This window comes from Helianthus annuus, chromosome 5, assembly GCF_002127325.2.
Source record: "Helianthus annuus cultivar XRQ/B chromosome 5, HanXRQr2.0-SUNRISE, whole genome shotgun sequence".
Classification (NCBI taxonomy): Eukaryota; Viridiplantae; Streptophyta; class Magnoliopsida; order Asterales; family Asteraceae; genus Helianthus; species Helianthus annuus.
The window spans coordinates 114,325,765-114,341,181 of NC_035437.2; the positions used below are offsets into that span (position 1 = coordinate 114,325,765).

General features: G+C 35.7%; 1 protein-coding gene across 4 annotated transcripts; it reads right to left on the reverse strand.

Moving 5' to 3' along the window:
- Positions 1-3,653: 3,653 nt before the first annotated feature.
- LOC110941041 lies at positions 3,654-7,232 on the reverse strand. 4 transcript variants are annotated; one of them, XR_004893969.1, is made up of 7 exons: positions 7,014-7,230; positions 5,787-5,855; positions 5,628-5,699; positions 4,707-4,838; positions 4,410-4,623; positions 4,048-4,250; positions 3,654-3,943 (listed from the first exon to the last, which is right to left on the reverse strand). XR_004893969.1 is itself a non-coding variant. In XM_035990558.1 (6 exons), the coding sequence occupies exons 1-5, from the start codon at positions 5,802-5,804 to the stop codon at positions 4,206-4,208; spliced, it is 564 nt and encodes a 187-aa protein (XP_035846451.1). In that variant the 5' UTR covers positions 5,805-7,232; the 3' UTR covers positions 3,654-3,963; positions 4,164-4,205. The 4 variants fall into 4 exon arrangements, 3 of the variants coding, with proteins under 3 accessions (XP_035846451.1, XP_035846450.1, XP_035846449.1); XM_035990558.1 differs by having other exon boundaries at positions 3,654-3,963; positions 4,164-4,250; positions 5,545-5,699; positions 5,787-7,232; XM_035990557.1 differs by lacking the exon at positions 3,654-3,943 and having other exon boundaries at positions 4,083-4,250; positions 5,545-5,699; positions 7,014-7,231.
- Positions 7,233-15,417: the final 8,185 nt, after the last annotated feature.

Genomic DNA, 15,417 nt, shown 5'->3' on the forward strand with positions numbered 1-15,417 from the left:
ATTCGTTTGTCATCGATTTCTTGCACTAATTCAGTTGAACCATTGAATTCTACTTATTGTACCACTCGTATTCACAAATTTTGATATTTTAATTCTGTGTCATCCGCCTTAATATTATTTTTATTGATTAAAATATGACATAAGTCTAAAAGAAATATCGTAACCCAAATCTCGAGGACGAGATTTAAAACAAGGTGGGGAGGATGTAACATTCCTATTTTTATCATATAAGAATTTTAGGTTTGTCTAAAACCACTAGTAACTAATAACTAGTTTATTTTTAATATAACTATTCAACCCAAATAGTTTTAAAAACTATTTTATATAGTTGGTTGAAATATTATAATTAATTGGCCTGTATATGAGTAACCTTTCTAAATAAAATAAAAGTATATAAAAACTTATATTATTAGACGGGTAGATTACGGGTACGTTGACTGTTAGAAATATGAAGTACCTAGACGAGCCTAGTGACCGTATAATAATTAAATTATAAAAATAACATTATATTTGAACCTACTCCGTTTTTAATGAAAGTTGGTTCAAAATGTAGATAAAATTATTCTCGTTCTAAAGACATATTCATTATTTCATACAACGTCATATTTTAAAAGTTATAAGCGCCAAATAAGTAAAACAGTTAAATTAATAATAATATATAAATTAATAAACTTAAATTTAAAATAAAAACAAAACTAAACCTTCATATGTCTACGTAGCTTCAAGAAAGGAATAAAATAATATAAAAATGTGCAGGTATGTGCTACGTGTAAGTGCATGGTAGAAAACGTTGGTGCATTACGTCTGTCGACTACGCCTTACATCGAGTCTAGTGGTGTATAGGTTAGACATGGCACGAAATCCTAGAAACATGTGATTGTATAGGTTTCGCTTATAGGGCATAGTCTAGGTTTCGCTTGTGTGTCAGTCAAATAGTTTCGCTTATATGTCATGATGTAGTTCCGCTTATACGTACATGTACGTATAAGCGAAACCATGTCACCTATAAATAGGCAGTATGTTCAAGCGAAACTACACACATAGTGAGGGGTGTTTTCTTCTGGTGAGCAACGAAGTGCTGCTGAAGTGCTGTCAGAACATGTACTCGTGTTATTGATCAATACAACAGCAATATTAAAGTGAATGTGACTGAAATAGCACCAAATCATTAGTTTCCGCCTCTTGATTTGGATAGGAATTCTTCTGATCGACTCAAACAGGGCCGAACGTGATCCTACAATTGGTATCAGAGCTCAGGAGGAGGAGTTCTTGCCATTTCAGCTGCATTTCATCTGTTTTTCTACACTTTCTTCAAAATTTAAAAATTTTTCTCGATAAAACCAGCTCAATTTCACACACTGCACTCGGAATCATGTATTAGTAAACCCTTAAAAGTTTCAGATCTAAAATCAACCTAGAACTTAGGATTTTAGTGGTTTCGCTTATACGGATTCGTGCAAAAAGTGACGTCATCAAGCAATTCCGCTTCAAGGGACAGTTAGTTTCGCTTCAGTATGACCTAAGTTGAGAGGTTTCGCTTCAAATTGTCAGTAGTTTTGCTTCAAGTACAGGTGGTTTCGCTCCAAACATCACTTGGTTCCGCTTATCTGTACAAGATAGTTCCGCTTATTTGGACAATTTCTGAGGTTCCGCTCCAAAGGCATTTAAGGTTCCGCTTGTTTGACACTTGAAGGTTTCGCTTTTCTGAACAAGTTGAGGTTTCGCTTATTTGGACAACTTGAAAGTTCCGCTTTTCTGTCAACTCAGAGGTTCCGCTTATTGTAACAGTTTCGCTTTAAGGGTCAAGTTTGTCTAAACTTGGAAATTTTGTGAATTTTGAACAATCGAACAATGGACACTGAATTTTATAACGCCTTTGCTAGCCCGATCTCAATGACTCAAAATGCTTTGATTGAAAATGAAACCGGGACGTCTCAAAAACCGCCCAAACTCGTGGATATTGATGATTATAACGTGTGGTCTGAACGTTTCGGAAACTGGGTCGAAGCTTATCATTTAGATGTGTGGGAACACACTGAAGAGCCATATGAAAGACCCACAAGAAACAACAAAGAGTTACCAATTCGGGAAATGAGTACTGAGGACAAAAAGAAATATCGAGATGAGAAACTCATGGTAAGTCTGCTTCAGCAAGCGATAAAAGAAGATATTCTGATTTTGCTTCAACATGACGGAACTGCATATTCAATTTGGACTGAATTGGAAGCAAAGTTTGTTGGGAGTGATGATATGCTCAAAAATAAAATGTCTCTTATGAAGAAAGAATTTGACTTATTCCGTGGTTTGAAATCTGAAAACACCAAGCAGATAATTGATAGATATTGTAACTTGGTGAGAAACATGTCAAAACTTGGAATTAAGAAAGATACTGATGAATTGGTTGAAAAACTTGCAGATGCGCTACCACATGAAACATGGGAAACGTTTCTGATGATGCTGAGATCCAACAGAAAAGATTTCAAGAATATGACACTGGGAGATTTCATCAAACACCTGGAAGCTCAAGAGATGGAGCAGAGAAAGATTGCCAGGATGAAGAATTACGATGGAGAACAGGATATCAGTTTGTACTACAAGAGTGGTGCTACTGGATCAACCAATCATTCTCCGAAAATTGAAACCGCATTCAGTGTGAAAGATTCTTCTGAAAAGAAATCTTCCCAGGGATCTAGCAGCTCAAGATTTTCATCATTCGATCCAAACATTTCTGTAACAAAGAATGGAAGAAAACTTCAGTGGAATATTGTTCTTAGTATTGAAAATGATCAAGATTACACTGAAGAGATTGCTAAAAATCAAATGTCTTTGTTAGGAATGGTTCTTGAGTCTTATAGTGGTTTTGTGGCTGGAAAGATCGGTAATCCAATGCTTACGAAAGAGGATTACGATCAAATTGATGCTGAGGAAATGGAATTGATGGACATTAAATGGTGCATGGCTAGTGTGATGCGACGAGCTGAAAAGTTTAAACAAATTACGGGAAGAGATGATTTCCGTGATGCAAATGTTTCAACTTTAGGCTTTGATAACACTACAAGAAAACTAGGTTTTTAGTATGCGCAAAAAGCGTCCTAAAATGCTATTTTATAGGACCTTTCATTTATTAGGACCAACGGTAAAAGCGTTTCATGTAAAGGGGTCGTAGTAAGTCTCGGAACTAAAAAAGGGTCCAAACATCTCAAATAAGATTACGAAACCAATTTTATGGTCGCGTAATGTGTCTTTGAATAACCAAAATAGTGTCCTAATAAAAACATATTAGTACACTTTTATGATGTTCTAACATGTGCTTACATACTTTTAATCTTTTGATACACTTATAAGCGTCCTTAGAAATTAATTGATAGAACCCTTATGATGTAACATTATAGTTAATTTAATACCAAGAAAAGGGTCCTAATATATCAAATAAGATTATGAAACCAATTTTATGGTCGCATAATATGTCTATAGAATTTTGGGATTTTAGTGGCACTTTTTGTTTTTGCCACAATAAAGAAAAAAGTAGTTTTTTGTGGCACTAGTTTTAGTAGCATATATTTTTTACCACAAAAATCAGTTTAATATAAATGCTACAATAGACGTTTATATAGTAACTTAACCGTTATTTATTCACAATATAAATGAAAATGTGTAGAAATTATAATATCATAACTTCAATTATAAGTTCGATCCAAAACATATTACAAATGTTAGCAAATAAATGTATAATAAGTTTCAAACATGTTTCAAATGTTTACAAAAAAAATCAAAACGTTCTTTCCCATAGGAATCATACTGTAAAAAAAAACTTAGCTCCAAGCAATCCATAAATCTTCTTATCTCTATTATTCGAATGCTTCACATGTTGTCAAATCTATCATCATTATTGTGACTTCTTGAAGATAATATCTTGTTACTAGACAAAAAAAGTTGTTTGGGGCTGTAGAACCAATATAGGGACTGAATAAGGAATAAATGAAATAAATGTTAATACAAAGTTATATAATTGTAAAAGATCAAATAGGAGTTCAGATATGTAAGTACCTATATATTTATATTGCTAAGAATTGTAGACAAGATTGCTTGGGAATATCCACATGACTTTAATAACCTTTCAAATCTGGAATACAAATAAATATTACATATATATTGGTGGATACCTCTTACTTTAATGAGTGGCTACATATCAAACTTGATAAGAACTAGTCCAACGAAAACTCCTCGAGCCAAATAAGAACCTCGTTTTGCTTCATCAGACAATCCACACAACAAACATATACAAAGGTTAGAACTTAGCACTTAGAAACTGTTAAATCGTAAACTGTACAAACAGCCAACATGCAAACTTAATGTAAAATATTAACATCATTAATTCATAATACCTAACACGTTGTAAAAAAACTTACCATCATAAAACTTTTTGTTCTACCAGGGTCATTGTAGCGAGCCAATAAACACCCGTCTTTTGGTTTGAGACCTTCAGAAAGAACACTAGACCTCAGTAATTTTTCTTTCTCACGAACAATATCCTCTGTTGGTTTGCCGCTGAATTTTAATACGGCTGCAAATCCTCCTTCAACGCTCCGTATACTAACGTTTTCTTTGTTAGTGTCCGGTAAACTGGAGAACATTATTCACCTTAGATCTTAGTTTATAGTAATATGATAAAATTTATTTGTATAACTAAAGTAATAGAAGTTGACCTGTTTATGTCTTTTTCGGATGGAAGAACGATTTGGATCGACATTTGCGACATCTCGGGATCAAATGCTTGAGTGAAAACTAGAGTTGTCATTGGTATTTTTTCTTCCCTAGAGTTCTTTCCAAATATATACCTGAAAAGCGGGCATGGTATCTATTATTTCGGACACCACATGAAGCTAACACGAAATTCACAGGATTAGGTTTAGTCTAAACGGGTCAGGTCAGTTTCAGGTTGAACCTGTTTAGCTCAACAGGTCAGGTTCGGGTCAACCCGGTCGGGCTGACCCGTTTAACCCATTTTTTTCAAGCATAACCCAATTGTCTTATATTATATTTTTTTGCAATATTTTATTTGTCATAAATTAAAATTGATGTGTATTTTATGCCATAATTATAACTTAAAAAGAGAAATTGACATAAGATTTAATACTTTAAATGTAATTGTATCATATACATTTGTGTTTTTTTAGTAATTTTAATTTCAATATATTAGTTTTCGGAAAAAATAATTTGGTTAAACGGGCCGTGTTCGGGTCAACCACGAATATTCGGGTTGTGTTCGGGTTCATACGAATGACACGATTTTCGGGTTCAGCTTCGTCTAAAATTTCGGGTTCGGGTCGGGTTGAACCCGCGAACATGACCCATTTAGTTGGATGTCTTAAATACCCTTCACCAACTACTTTGTATAGGTGACGATTTCGGTCCATTTACTTATATTTACTTATGAATGCGTTCACTTTGGTTGTGATTTATCTCAAACGGGCCAAATACAATATCAACTGAAAAGGAACTACTTGAACAGGTTAAAGTCGTCCAAAATAAACAAAAACTCACCCCGCTACATCGTTTAATCCTGTATTTCCAGCAAGTTTGTCACTTTGAGTTTCAACTATTACAAATGGGCTGTATTTTCGTACCTCATGTGTTGCAGTTCTTTTAAGTATCTGATATTTTGGTGTTTCCAGATCAGGAGTCTTGTATATCCTCAGCTGTAACAAAACACGTTACACGTAACTAAATCCATGAACATATAATCAATCAAACAGTTAGAACATGGTAATTAATATATTAAATACCTGTTTTATTAAGTCCATGAGAGCTTCTGTCGAAAAGTATTCATTGTTCTTTATAGAGTCCCAGTAGTCCTGTGAAGTTGATAAAACAAAAACGAAAAGAAAAGTACCAAATACTGCAAATGTTACATGCGTTTGAGATCAGGGGCGCAAACTCGAGTAGCTCGCGAGCCGCTCGGCTCGTTTGCACCCCTACTTATAAGTCTTATTGACCAGGGGCAGATTAACCAATTTTAGGTAGAGAATTACATAATACATGTGTACTATGAATGTGAAAGAAAGAGAGTGTGGTAGGCGGTTACACATCCGGTTTATGTATTACGGTTAAAACAAAAGATAGAAGTGTTCATGCAATTCTCTGTTTATTCTTGATTTTGTTTATGTATTTAACGTCCGTCTAAAACGATCTACGTATATTTGTTTACGAATAGAAACAATACATCAATATTCAATCCCACTTCTCACCAAACAGTCAAACACTAACCCACATGGCAGTGTCGATATAAAACATCAATATATAATACACTCTGATGTAACACACTCTGATTTTCAAACTTTTGTGGTCGATTAACTTAGTTTGGCTTCATAATAAGGCTCTGTTGAACTAAGGGTATTCACGAGAGAGAGCTTACAGTTGTTATGACCATGAAGGAACAAAAAAACAAGAATATATCAACAATAATCAACTTTAACGAAAAACTTACAAAATAATGTCTAGAAACTTTGTAAGCATCCTCAATAAAATTGGTACGGAAATGGACTTACCATATATGACATAATCATACCTTAAATCTAGATACCACATAGTATGACGATCTTGAACTAGGGCATGAGTGTTAAATCCAATTGATAATCTGGTTTGGATTTATGACGATGCATCATCATGATACCGATTTTAGTCATACATAAGATCATGTTTCTACTGAACTTTCTTTTCCATTTCCTTAGGGTGTACGGGGTGGGTTTGGATCTATACACTTAGTCATAAACTAGGGCATGTCGTTAGAGACAATTAACCACCAAAAACCACATAAATAGATAGCATAATCAAGTATAAAAATTACAGATTTACAGCGATAAACAAAAGACGAATATCAAACAAAACACATAACAATTAGTTACATATTTACAATGACTAAGATCATGGCATAATTCTTGTATAGATGAGCATCATACCAAACAACACTATAAACCCAAAGATTTAATTATACACGAGTGGCAGTGTGTTACCTGAGTGACGGTTTAAACCTAATTAGAAGGTACTTGGACAGCATTGGTGATTTGTTGCTGTGACGGAAATCAGACAGAGGGGAAAAGAAAGGTTATCGCAATTTGGGGAAGGAATCGATGGAAGATTAGGGAGGAGCGGGAATATTAAACGATTGGAGAGGGAAAACTGATTTTGGTGAAACCTAATTTGAAATTGGGAAATTGGTTTTGGGGGAAAACTAAAATATTGGCGTGTGAAATAAATTTTAAATTTTACATTTTACGGGAAGTTTTATTTGGTTTTAACAAAGTGTTTGGGTTAGCTTATTTTGGAGCAACTTATAACTTATTGACTTATAAAAGTTAATAAGTTGTTTTTATAGTGTTTGGTTTAACTTATTTAAGTTATTTTTGTATGTGAAAAAGTTGATTTTGAGAAGTTAAAAATTCTAACTTATAAAGTTAATAAGTTGTTTTTGAGAAGGAATCCCAAACACCCCCTAAATTTAGGGGTGTTAAATGGGTTATTATCACGAGTAGGGTGTAAACGAGCCGGGTCGAGACTGAGCACGACTAGGCTCGAGCTCGGCTTGTCATGTTTTTATGAAGCTCGAGCTTGACTCACAAATAAAACCCAAAGCTCAAGGTTGGCTTGACTCGGCTCAAGCTGTTTTGAGAACAACCTCAAACGAGCCAAAAGCTAGGCTCGAGCTCGCTTTAATATCGCTTAAATGAGCCAAAGCTCGGCTCGCTAGTGTTACCATCATTAAAATCTTACGTCAAAAATAGGAGTAAACCCGAGGGTTCCATTGCAAAAGGATATTTAGCTGAAGAATGTTTGTCATTTTGTTCATTGTACTCAAGTGATGTCCTATAAAACTGATGTTTTATGACTCAAATATCAGGTGTCCTATTACAGTGTATTATAATAACACCACAATGATTAAGCGTCCTATAAAGGTTAAATTTATAAGACCCAAGTGTCAAGTGTCTTTTTAAGTTATATTATAATAAAACTCTAACGAATAAGCGTCCTATAAAACTAATGTTTTATGACTCAAATATCAAGTGTCCTATTACAGTGTATTATAATAACACCACATTGATTAGCGTCCTATAAAGTTTAAAGTTATAAGACCCAAGTGTCAAGTGTCCTATTAAGTTAAGTTCTAATATGACTTCGACTAGAAAGGGTCCTATAACACTGAACATTTATGACTTAACTACAACGTGTCCTATTAAGTTATGTTATAATAGGACCCTAGATGAGCAAATGTCTTATAAAGTACTTTATCAGGATCTACATTTTAAGTGTCCTATTAAATTATATGATAATAGGACCCCAAAAAATCATCCATCCTATTAAATAGTTTTTTAGGACGCCGGTTTAATAGAGTATACTATAAAAGAACCCCAAAAGTTCATTAGTCCTATTAAATAGTTTTTAGGACCTTCTTTTACAAGCGTCCCACAGAAAAGGTCCTAAAAAGTCATTTTTGTTGTAGTGTAAATCTAAAGTTACGTGTTTTCGTTGCAGGGAAAAGGGGCATTTCAAGAGGGAATGCAAAAACCGTGAAGCTACTAGAGCCCAAAATCTTTTCGGAAACAACGACTATCACAAAAAGGCGATTTATCATCAAGTCACACCACCAGCACAGCATCAGGCACAAACTGCACATGGGAGAGATGTGATAGACGGGACAAAAAGAGCATGTCTAAGAAAATATGAAAATTTTTCATGGGAAAAATATATTCCAACAAACAGCAAAGTGTGTTTGGCAGAACAAGATGATGAAAAGTTGGCTGAAGGTTTTTGTTGGGACGATTTTTGCCCAGATAAAGATCTCATGACTAAAGAAATGTCCAAAAACACTTCAAATGTTAATGCTTTCTTTGCTAATGCATATGATTTAAAATGTGCAGAAAGAAGCAGGAAAGTCATGGAAGCTGCTGAAGCAAGACGGAGAAAGCTCGAAGAAGAGGAAGAGAGAATAAAAGCTGAAGCTGAGAGAAAAAGAAGAGCTGAATTTTTCCAACCAAACAGAAAAGTCAAAGAAATTCCTGAATTTGAAGTAAAAGTTGATGCTGAACCAGTTGAAGTTCCAAAAAATGCATGAACTGTGATTCTTTAATCAAGCAGAACAATGAGTTGCTGGATAACATAAACAGATTAAAAGAATCATATGATACAATGAACAGAGAAATCAACAAATATACTGATTCGAGTGGTGAACAAGTTGTGGCTATGAATACACTGAAGATAGCATATCTGAGACAACTTGATGATGCAAATTTTCATATAAAGAAATGTGCTGATTTGGAGTTGGAGTTAGCAACACAAAAGATAGAAACTGAGAAAGTTAAAAAGTTATTAGAAAGCTACTCATGTTCTTCTTTTGTTGTTGACAGAATTTATCCAGTTGTGGAAAATTTGAAGACGTTTGAAGAAGTGAAGACGTCCGAAGAAGAGAAATCTGTGACAAAAGATGAAGTTGAAATGAAAACTTCTGGTAAGAAATCAAGCGTGGTCTACAATAGATGTCCACCCCCGGTCGAAAATGGATTTTCACCTCGAAATCCAAATTTCGAAAGAGTCAATAAGGCAATGAATTTACAATGGGAGTCTGGGCCGTCGGATAATTTGCCAGAAAGTATTGATGTCACGTACACGTCATCTGACACTGATCATGAGTCAAAGTTGATATAAAGTGTGGTCGATCAGGTGTTAGATAAAGATGACAGTGAGGAGTCAAAACCGGAGTTCAAACCTGAGTCAAAGTCTGGGTCCAATGCGTCAAAGCCGACATTCAAAAAGGACAAACGGGTTTATGATAAAGAATTTTTGATGTCAAAATCTAATTTGAATGATTAATCGGTCAAAGTGGCATATACTTTGAAAGGTTCTGACAAATTATATTCTGATGAGAGTTTTCCAATAAGAAGTGTCAGACTTTGAAATGATTCAAAAGGTTTTCAAAATAACAGAAATTAATATTTCTGAAATAAAAGATTTAAATCTTATCGGAAAACCTAAACAATACACTTCAAGAGATCAACAAAGAATCAACAAGAAAATGGGTTACAATTGTGGTTATAGTTTCCAAAAGAAACCAAACCATAATCGTAATTTCAAAAAGAAAGGTCTTGGTTTTGTTCCACCAAAAAACTATAAAAATGAAAAAGTTTATAAAGCAATTACTGTGTTTGTTTCAGGGAAAATGCCAGAGGCTGAAAAAGAACAATCATTCAGAAAGCAGACAAATCAGGAATTCCTTGCCAAGAAGCAAGAAGAGTTGAAGAAGAATGATGTTCCAAAGAAGATTGAAAAGAGAACCTGTTTTCAGTGCAAGATTGCTGGTCATGTTGCTAGGAATTGTCCGAAGACATTTAGACCAAAACAGGAAGTCTCTGGTAAAATGAAAGAAAAGGTTGTCGAGAAGACTGAACTGTCAACCCGGAAGTTTACTGGCTTTGAAAATTCAATTTTTGAGAAAGGAGAATGTTCAAAGAGTGCTTCAAAAAGAAAAGAGAATGTGTCAAATCAAAAATGGGTTGTGAAAGGTTCAGGTAATAGTTCTGGTGATGAATCTGATTCTATAAAATCAGAGGAGCCACGTGTTGAGAAGAAGGTTGAAAGAAATGTTCCAACTATGAATGATGAAAATTTTCCACCGTTGCGTGCTGAAAATTTTATGAAGAAAGTTGGAAAGGTTGAAATTTCAAATCAATTTTATTCTAACAAGAAAAAATTTGATGTTGAAAAGACTTTCAATGGAAATGTGAAACACATTTTTGGCAAAATGGTCAATGGTAAGGCCAAAGGTGTTAAAGAATTTTATGCTGCCAAAAGAGGGATTCACAAGTCCGTTAAAAGTAAAGATGAAAAAGTTATTACACCCAAGGAAGGTCAGGCTTGGGTGGATATATTTTTCAAAGAATAAAAACCTGACTTGCCGGAGATCCCAAGTTGGTAATTGTGGATCAGGAATCAGCATCATTCTTTATCATGTTTGTATAATGTGTTTAAGAAGTTTTGCAGGACTTGCCGGAACTCCCAGGTTTGTAAGCGTGGAGTAGGAATCGGCACTTTGAGAATTCAACCAACAGATGGTAATTGGTTGAAAAACAGGTTTGGAGATTTGTTTGTGCATATCTGCATATGGTAAATCAAGGAAATTAATTTGTACTTGAATTTTTCCTTCAAGTGGTTGAAAGTCTATATGATGATTTGATCCCCATAACCTACAAGTGGTTGATAAACGAACTTATTTTCCGGAAAAACCATTCTGATTAAAATAAACTTAAGTGTTTTGAAATCATTACGGGAGAATAGTTTGTTGTGAGGGGGAGTTCTGATTGTTTAAGCCAAACGGATGGAGAATTGAGGCATTTCGATATCAGTTGTCATGTTCTGTACAGTTTGTTTTCAATTTTCTTTAGATGTATTTGAATTTTAGGGGGAGTAAGAAATTTTTAGAAAATCCAAAAACATCAGAAAATTTGTTAAAGCCATAAACATGATAAAACTGTAAAATGACTTTTTGTTGCATATAAGAGGAAAAAATAGTACAACAGTGGACTATTACGACACGCTAAAGAAATGTAAAGTCAAAATGTGATAAACAATCTTACTGTGGATGTGTCAGTAGGTTTTCGCACATTTAGTAAACTGTAAAGAGATATAAACTAAATTTCAAACTTGCTTATTCTGTGGGTTAACAAAACTGCTTGGATATATAGGTAACCCCTGAAATCTTGTTTGAAAGGTCCCTTATTCTGAGATACTAGGTCTTTATACTCAGTGATATCTAGGGTATTATCCCGGGACTTCTGCTGTATGGAAATACTGACCTAGTCCCCGGATAATGCTTTCTGCAAAAAGCTTGTATAAGCTCGCCCTCAGCATGCTGATGAAACAATATAATTGATAGTCACTGCTGTTGTAATTAAAAGATCCTCTAAATGGGACACACCAAAAGTCGAAGCCGTCATCTCTGTGCATATACAGAAGTATCGACCTGAGCTCTCACGGCCCTCGCACATCACCCCTTTACAGATATCATCTGTGGTATACTCACCTGTAAGACTGAATATTGGGATCTGGATACGAGAGTATATTCAAGTAGTGGGACACACGGATAAGTTTAAGTATCTAAGACACTAATTGCGTATCTCGAAACAGTTGAAATCTGTGTGAAAATTTAAGAGGACAAACATACTGGCAATCTAGGTAAATTGTTTAGAACTTAATATGAAATCATGCTTAACGGTGTTGATGATATGTCTTATAAACTGATATGATCCTCTTGCACAAACTCACAAAAATACTGACTGTAAATATTTCATTTCTGCATTGATTCGTATTTTTACATGTGGTGTTAGTTACTTTGTTTTTTGAAAAATCCAAAAAGATTTTCGACAACTGGTGTTGAAAAGCTGATTTTCGAAGTTTAAGGTGCTAAGCATGAAGAACAGGTTTGGGAGAGAGTATGTGTTGTTAAGTTTGTTTGAAAAGAGCCAGTAAAAGATCCTAAATGCAAAATTATTACTGTAGTTTACCAGCATAGTTTCTGAGTTGTTTAAAAAGATTTAACTGTTGAAGAAACTTATGTTTGGGTAGAGAGTGTGCAGGTAAATATGTGCCAGGTGATAATCCTGAGATAGATAAGAGTCAGGTGACGATCTTGAACCTGATGGAATCCTGTCCACGATCTTAGAATGAAGTTGTGAATTCCAGACTACGATCCCAGCAGTTTGAAAGGGGGAGTCTGAAGACAAAAGTTGAAGAAGCAGTTAGAGCCAGTACTGATCCTGGAACTTGCTATCAAGAAAGAGAAGCTTGTTAGTGATGAAGATAGAGTTTGCGGATTCTTGAAATGACAAATACTTCAAAGGAAGATTGAAGAGGGATAAAGACTGTAGGTTGACAAGCGAAGACTCGAAGACTCCGTCAACATCCGAGGGGGAGTCTGTTGGTGCACTACGTCTGTCGACTACGTCTTACATCGAGTCTAGTGGTGTATAGGTTAGACATGGCATGAAATCCTAGAAACATGTGATTGTATAGGTTTCGCTTATAGGGCATAGTCTAGGTTTCGCTTGTGTGTCAGTCAAATAGTGTCGCTTATATGTCATGATGTAGTTCTGCTTATACGTACATGTACGTATAAGCGAAACCATGTCACCTATAAATAGGCAGTATGTTCAAGCGAAACTACACACATAGTGAGAGGTGTTTTCTTCCGGTGAGCAACGAAGTGCTGCCGAAGTGCTGTCAGAACGTGTACTCGTGTTATTGATCAATACAACAGCAATATTAAAGTGAATGTGACTGAAATAGCACCAAATCATTAGTTTCCGCCTCTTGATTTGGATAGGAATTCTTCTGATCGACTCAAACAGGGCCGAAGGCGATCCTACAGAAAAAAATTGAATTCAATTAATAGTGTGTGTACGTGTAGGATGGGGTGGGCTTCAAACATCTTGGAGAAGCTAGTATAAATAGGATAACACGTTTCAAAAGTAAATCGTCTGCCTTCTCTCAAAAAATCGCCAATTTCCTCTCTCTCTCTCTCTAAAATATTGTTTATTATTTATTTAATAAATAATAAAACCATGCCCCGTTTTAAGTGTTTTAACTCCCGATCACCGCTACCCTTTCCAATTGATCTGAGTCCCATAACGCATGTCAGGGCTCTGCCCGACTAAGTTCGTTGGGATTCTATCTCGGGACTTCGGGATAAGATCTGTCACACCCCCAAAATCCACACGCGGAGTATCACCGCTTGGGAGCGTGACTGACCAGGATCAAGCCACCAATCATATTGAACATGTAATTAATATTAAGTAAAATAAATGTAAACCATCCATTCAATACGATAGGTGTTCAAAACATAACCATAGTTTCAAAGTGTAGCGGAAGCATAGTAAATAAATCAACAATAGTTAATAGTTTTAAATGTCATAATAGTTCAACGTAGAAACCACGATCCTTGTCCACAACGACCCGCTTCTCCAGTGCAAGCTCCAAGTACCTAACGATCTGCAAGGCATGTAACAGAATGATCAACAAACTAGTTGAGCGAGTTCACAGTAAGTAAATGCGTAACAGTAAATAACGGGTGGCTCTACAGGGCCAATAGTAAGTTATACAGGTGGGGGCTTCCCATGTTATGTGACCACTAGACTATTCGTATCATCCCTGTTCTTCGTCCGAGAACAGTAGCGCGTACCACGTAGGTGTTATCCCAACCTACGGAATAGAAGTAAGTAATGCGTACACGTAGGTTTTACGTGCGAGCCTGACATACGAGGCAGTAAATGGCATAAGACCACGTAGGTGTTATCCTAACCTACGGAATAGAAGTAAGTAATGCGTACACGTAGGTTTTACGTGCGTATCCTTGTACCAAGGATAGTAAATGGCATATGACCACGTAGGTGTTATCCCAACCTACGGAACCGTCCTGACATCCGAGGACTATGATAGGTGATAGTCTAGGAAAAGCATATATACGTTCTTAGTCAATGATAACCTTTAACCCATTCCCACGACCCGGGAATCCCATGCCTTAGTAGGAGTGTGAACTCACCTTGGTTTGCTCGGTATGCTAAGTTATGCACTCACAAGTAATTAATCAAGTCCTATTGTATGCACGTATAACAAATCAGTTCATGTTCGAAATGATACGCATGTAATCTAATGTCGTATGGTGCTTGACAGCCAATATCATGTATCACGTAACAGTTAACCCATTCATGCAATTCACGTAATTCATGTGAACATATACAGGATCATGCATCTCACAAAAACTCAGACAAGTATGGGGGGGGTCTCCCCTGTTCAAAACTCAGATAGCACATGTAATCATATAATAACTCAGACTGTCATGATACACACACAAGTTCGGACCCTTGATACATTCAATAAACTCGGGCCCAATGACATCATATTAAACTCGGGCCCAATATAGTAACAAACTCGGTCCATAATTGATCTTTAATAAACTCGGACCAAACATTAAACTCGGCCCACTCAAGATCAAACTCGGACAAAACAGTAAACTCGGCCCACTCAAAATTAAACTCGGACAAAGGGTGTTCCATTTTAAATTCGGGCCATGATCATTACATTAAGTTCGGGCCAATCAATGTTCATTATGTTCGGACCAAACAATGTTCATTATGTTCGGACCAAACAATGATCCAATTATACTCGGACCATGGTGATCCGATTATGTTCGGACCATGTGATTCAATTAAGTTCGGTCCATTACTTAAACTATTAAACTCGGGGAGATTAAACTCAGACCAAATCGGATTCATTAAACTCGGACATGGGAAAGAAATTAAATTCGGACAACATGGTCTAGTTATACTCGGACAAGGGTAGTCCAATTATACTCGGATCCTTATATCAAACCAT

Bases quoted from the DNA above. Each gene is read 5' to 3' on its own strand.
- LOC110941041 (XM_035990558.1), bottom strand. The intron at 4,839-5,544 runs GTGAGTTTTTGT...CCCGCTTTTCAG, and splicing joins GGATTAAACGATGTAGCGGG to GTATATATTTGGAAAGAACT. The intron at 4,624-4,706 runs GTCAACTTCTAT...AATGTTCTCCAG, and splicing joins TCCGAAAAAGACATAAACAG to TTTACCGGACACTAACAAAG.